This window comes from Dendroctonus ponderosae, unplaced genomic scaffold (assembly GCF_020466585.1).
Source record: "Dendroctonus ponderosae isolate FM_Combo_2020 unplaced genomic scaffold, Dpon_F_20191213v2 Dpon_F_20191213_5, whole genome shotgun sequence".
Taxonomy (NCBI): Eukaryota; Metazoa; Arthropoda; class Insecta; order Coleoptera; family Curculionidae; genus Dendroctonus; species Dendroctonus ponderosae.
In genome coordinates, this window is record NW_026018715.1 from 14,271,727 (window position 1) to 14,277,973 (window position 6,247).

The window sequence follows — 6,247 nt, forward strand, 5'->3', positions numbered from 1 at the left end:
AGCGCTGACACAAACCCTTTTGTGTAAGTAAGTGCGTCTTTTGTTAATCACCCTGTATCTTTGGATGGAAATCGTGTAGGTTTTTCGTCGATGAATTCCCATAGTTTCTCCATCATCACACACACACTCACACGAAACCCTAATTATTATTTTGCCCCGTAATTATTAATAATGGTCATTTTTCTTTGCGTGCCTTGGATTGGGAACAGGCATTCTTCTACATGTAGAAATCGTGATTTCCGTGTTTATCGATAGAGACAATCATTTTGAAATAATTTTTTTCTCGGAAGCAGGTGCTTTGGGGCTTAAATAACTGTGGCACTTTGAGGTGAATGAATAAGCCCCATTTCACTTGATGAAACAACAACATGCTCTTATTCGCAGCCAATTGTGTGCCATCGTCGCGTTATGCTCTGGAGAATCGGTTGCGGTTTGCATGCCGGGACTGTTGTCCATTAAAAAATCTAATAATAGTGTCATATTTTTATTTTCCAATACGACAGTTCTTGTGCTTACAGTAATCACTTATATCTACAATTCAAATCACACTACTTTTCTGCAATTGCAGGCGGCAAATTGCTTTTTTAAGTACGATTCCGTCACAAAAATCAACATCTTTCTCACTTAAACTTGTATTTACACTGATTATATTGAGCTGGGCGTTTTTTGCGTTTAATTCCACTAATTAATAGACCGACACTTGCAGGAAAACACCCAGCTCAAGCAACTGGTTTATAGGCTGCAGTTGTAACACATATTGCACAATACTGTTCATGGTCTGTCCAAGTCTGCAGGCCAAACCGACAAAAACAATGTCAGCAGAAAAAGAGCAAACAAAATTTGAATGAGTAGCTAAACCAGATCAACTGCGCCTGACACGGAGATCTATGGACATTATTCTAAGTCTTCTAGCTCAATAACGTCCAGAGATAAAGAGAGGGTTAGCGAGTCCACCGCTTTACCTTTGGCGGTTGATCAAGTCCTAAATGTTCAATATTTACACAATTTATCAGCGTTTCAACACATGGATTCGGCTAAAGCCGGCTGAGGGGCACTGTAGGGGCCTGCCCAAGGCTGCAGGTTCTGGAGAGCGCTCAGCGCTGTATCATTGGCTGCTGAAGCTGCCGGCGGGCCTTCGCTCATGTAGCCTTTGCTTAGGGCTTCTGCCTGCAGCGACATCATCAGCCGATTGGCCGCCTGTCGCTCAGCTTCGCGTTCTTCTGCAGTTTGTCGCCTGGAAAAAACAATGCAAATTAATTTCTGCGCTTGATTCAAGTCAGCGCTCAAAAGCCAAGCGGTGTACTTTGGGCAAACAGCGTAAGTATCAGACAGTGCAGGCTTTCACGGCGGGTTAAATCACATTTAGAAATGTTTTTCGGGCTTTGAAGCCGTGGTCCATGGGAATTTATTCCTGACGTTTCGTCCACAACTGCGGTGGACATCATCAAAGGCCTCATCGCGCTCAAAAGCGATGAGGCCTTTGATAATGTCCACCGCAGTTGTGGACGAAACGTCAGGAAGAAATTCCCATGGACCACGGCTTCAAAGCCCGAAAAACATTTCGAAATGTAAACTTTTTTCCATTTTAATACCCGATTTTCGACCTTGCACTTGAATCTCTTCAAAGTCTTCCACACCAGACCAAATTGGTTTTCCATTTTTATACCCGATCCCTTTTATAACCGATTTTTGCCTTCTTGAACTTCTTCCAAACTGGAACTCTCGGTATAACCGGTTTTCGAACGTCATCTTCACTCCTCCAACGTATTCGAACGAACTTTTTTTCAGACTGTGAAGGCTTTCATGGCCGGTCAAATCACGTATAGAAATGATTTTCATGGGAATTTCTTCCTGACGTTTCGTCCACAACTGCGGTGGACATTATCAAAGGCGATGAGGCAGTGGGCGAAGTGATCTCCCATGCTTGCCGACTAAGACTGGTTCAACTACTGGATCCCCTGAAATACGACAGGGGATCCAGTAGTTGAACCAGTCTTAGTCACGGGAGATCACTTCGCCCACTGCCTCATCGCCTTTGATGATGTCCACCGCAGTTGTGGACGAAACGTCAGGAAGAAATTCCCATGGACCACGGCTTCAAAGCTCGAAAAACATTTCTAAATGTGAACATCGTAATTAATTGCCATTTGGATAAGTCTTTGAGTGCGTATCAGGCACGTTAAGTGGTGTTCATGTTAAAGTGTGGATCACTTAACTTGCACAAAAGTGAAATGCGGAAACGGATATCCAAACACGTCATTCTCTATGAACCACTTAATTGGTGTTTCGCGTCTTACAACCTGATCTCGGCAATAAAAAGCGTTGTTTTTTCCCTGTCGTTTAAGTGGCTTTGTTATGTACAGCGTTAAGTGATTTGTTTCAGCAGCCCGCGTAATTGCGGCCGCTCTTTTGCAACTTTCGGTTCGGTTTGCTCGATGTTTTTATGGTTTAAGGAAGCAAAAGTGCGTAATCGAAGTATTTGCACTGGGGATTTTTAATTTAATCAAGTAATGAACTAGCGGACAACGAAAAAAGGGTTTTTTTCTGCCTAGTTGCTCCGCCTGCCTGTCCTGTTCCGGTTCGAAACGAAAAATTGGAACTGGTTAAGTTAAAGCGCTTATTTAACGGTTAATTCCATCGGAGGTCATCGTTTGACTTAGTTCAAGAAGGGGAGCAAAGCAGCAACTGGCTCCTCGCTAATTATTAATTGCAGCGAGCTAATTAAAATCGTTGGGATTCTGTTTATCCGTTCCGTTCGCCCCAAATAAGGGTACTAATTACCGTTGCGCCCGCGTAGTTTAATTACGGCATTAATTAATTATGAAAGCTTCATTGTATCAACACCTAACGCTATTTAGATAATGCTCTGTGCGATTTCGCAGGCGGCGCCGTTCATTATTTCCTAATTTTCGGGTATTGCTTAATTTGTTTTCGCGAAAATTAGTTGGCGGCGGTAAATTTATAACGTCAAAAAGTTTCGGGAAACTTTGCCGGAAATTAACTATGCCTCTGACAAATATGAAATACGAAATGACTTTACGGGCCTGGCAATGAAAATAGATTGCACCGAAAGGGTTGCAAATTAGATCGACGTCAACTGTTCAGCGCGTGTTTTGACACGGTCTTGTTCAATTAATGGACATTTTAATCACCTCCATTGCTTTTAACTTGATTTATTTTGGATCGCAACACACGGGCAGGCTTTCACTTATTCACCTTATTCGCGCCTCTATTGCGTTCAGATTAATTCAATATTCACTCAGTTCCCGACAACGGTTTTCTCTTTTGTCCACACGGTGATCTGCGTCAGTCGCTCGGCCTGAATATGTGTGCCCCTTTATTTGACAAGGGATTTCTCCACATTTCCACACTTTAAAATGCCGCCGGATCACAAACTTCTGTCAACCTTAGTTTAAAACCTTTTAATAATTCCGCACTTTCACAGAACCTATCGTTTAAAACCTCTTCTATTATTAACAGGGATGAACGAAGGGTAAGAGTTCGGCTGTTTCTCTCCACTTGCTGCCTGCTGCGATTTGCTTACGTTGATTCACCATATTTTAGCTAACTTAACCATTTTGCAACCATTAGTGGAAACATGAATATTTTCTGTGGCGTCGTCCATGATTTTCCAGTCTAGTTTTAAATAATTGATCAGTGAGCTGGTAACTAAAAGCCAAATACGCAGCTACTTTTCTATGGTGTGGACATTCGGGGCAAATCTACTTGTATGCGATTGTCATCCATTACGAGCAGTGTCCGAGGATGTTCTCGTCCAGAAATTGCAATCCGATTGGTGGCCGGATTGCCAATTTGACACCCTAAAAGCCCCTGAATTATTTAGGAGCCGACAGAAGCGATACCCTGAATAATACACGCTGACACAGGTCTAGTGTTTAGAACGTTAAATATTTACGGCTACTTTCAACATCCTGAAATCTTTTTTTAGCTTTATTCTACTAGGTTTTTTCAATTCAGTTAAACTTCCACGATTCCAACTTTAAAATGGACAGCGGAACATTTGATTGAAAATCGTTAGGACTTGGACGGGTTTGCCCACACAAACAGCCCGCATTTTSCGAAGTTTTTACTGATAACTTTAAAAATGATTAATTAAATGAATGAAAATGTAGCTTTAGCTACGTCTTGGTAATACWGSAGTTTTAAGTTTGCAGTCAGTGGCGGCTGGTGCAGCAGAGCTCTCTTAGGCAGGATCGTTCAGGTTTCCAATTATTTTTTTCAGTTTCAACAGTTGCGTTTTCACAAAAGTATACAATTAAATATAGGGAGTTTAATTTCGGCTGAACCGATATGGATGGAGCTTCGCTTCAGCGTTTTCCTTATAATTTATGCCCCGTTTGTCACTTTGTATTCTCGATGTGAAGCTACTGACCCTACACGTGCTCTGTAAGTGCTGCAGCGCTTAAGCACCAGCCGCCACTGGTTTTCATGCCATTAAGTCCTAACTGTTCCCAAATCCAGAGAGAGATTGCATGTTAATGGATGAGACCAGACAGAAAACAGAACGGCAACAAACAAAATAAAACGGGAATAAAAGTTACAAATTCGATTAGTGTCTCTTTAGTTGAGGGAACAGTATGGGTGACATCGTTTCAGACACCAAAGTTTCGGAACAATTACGTTAAAACGATTGTGTTCCCGATGTTGGCCAACGATCACTTGGACGAATCGTTATTTTGGGAATCATCGGCAACTATTTTGCTTGTGGAAAGTGCTCTAATTTGGGTTAAGGATTTTTTCAGTTTCAGTCGTTTTTCTTGCCGGGTTTTGCACCATTTTTAACCAAAAAATTGATTCCTGCCGAACCTGTACAGGTAAAGTTTGGGTGGTTGCAATTTGTTGTGGAAAAAAGCCCACTCTTTAGAGCAGAAGAGTTCTGCATTTCTGTCATTTTCAGGATTTTTTTGGTGGATTTTTGAAGTTCAGTTCAGTAGAGGCAAGTTTTTGCTCGTTGCATAGTGCAGAAAAGTTCTGAATTTGAGCCAGTTTCAGATTTTTTTTGTGAATTTGTCATGTTTAGGCGTTTTTCCTGCCGCGTTTTGCGCAACATTTGACGCAAAAATTGATTCCTGCCAAAGCTCAAGAGGAAAAGTTTGGATCCTTGCAGTGTTTTATTCAGGAAAGCCTGTTCTACAGTGCAGGAGAGTTTTGAATTTGTGTCATTTTCAGGTTTTTTTTTGGGGGATTTTTGAAGTTCAGTCATTTTTCTTGCCACGTTTAACGCAAGTTTTATTGATCCCTGCCAAACCTGTAGAGGCAAAGATTTGGACGCTGCAGTTTTTTAGGCAGAAAAGTCTGCTCTATAGTGCAAAAGAGTTTTGGATTTGTGCCATTTTCAGGATTTTTTTTTGAATTTCTGAAGTCCAGTCATTTTTCTTGCCGCGTTTAACGCAAGTTTTAACCCAAAAATTGATTCGTGCCAAACCAGAGGAGGAAAAGGTTTGGTCTTTGCAGTGTTTTATGCATTAAAGTCTGCTCTATAGTGCAGACGCGTTTTAAATTTGTGCCATTTTCAGGATTTTTTTGAGAATTTGTCATGTTCAGTCGTTTCCCTGCCGCGTTTTAGGCAACTTTTTACCCAAAAATTGATTCCTGCCAAAGCTGAAGAGGAAAAGTTTGGATCCTTGCAGTGTTTTATTCAGGAAAGTCTGTTCTATAGTGCAGGAGAGTTTTGAATTTGTGTCATTTTCAGCATTTTTTTGTAGATTTTTCAAGTTCCTGTCAAACCTGTAGAGGCAAAGATTTGGACGCTGCAGTTTTTTAGGCAGAAAAGTCTGCTCTATAGGGCAAAAGAGTTTTGGATTTGTGCCATTTTCAGGATTTTTTTTTGAATTTTTGAAGTCCAGTTATTTTTCTTGCCGCGTTTAACGCAAGTTTTAACCCAAAAATTGATTACTCCCAAGCCAGTGGAGGCAAAGTTTTGGTCGTTGCAGTGTTTTATGCAAGAAAGTCTGCTTTATAGTGCAGACGCGTTTTAAATTTGTGCCATTTTCAAGATTTTTTCTGAATTTTTGAATTTCCGTTGTTTTTCTTGCCGCATTTTATGCAACTTTTAGCGCAAAAATTGATTCCTGCCCAAACGAGTAGAGGGAAAAATTTGGCCGTTGCAGTACGTTATGCAGGAAAGTTTGCTTTATAGTACAGAAGGATTTTAAATTTGAGCCATTTTGAGGATTTTTTTAGCGAATTTTTGAAGTTCAGTCGTTTTTATTGTCGCAAGTTTTAA

General features: G+C 40.9%; 1 protein-coding gene across 1 annotated transcript in view; it reads right to left on the bottom strand.

Annotated features, from left to right (window-relative positions):
- Nucleotides 1-474: 474 nt before the first annotated feature.
- Nucleotides 475-6,247, bottom strand: part of LOC109545615 (T-cell leukemia homeobox protein 3) — a gene marked incomplete in the record, with an annotated part of 18,028 nt that continues 12,255 nt past the window's right edge. Inside the window, 1 exon segment of the mRNA XM_048666536.1 lies at nt 475-1,236. Within this exon segment, the coding sequence (XP_048522493.1) occupies nt 1,018-1,236 (219 nt within the window).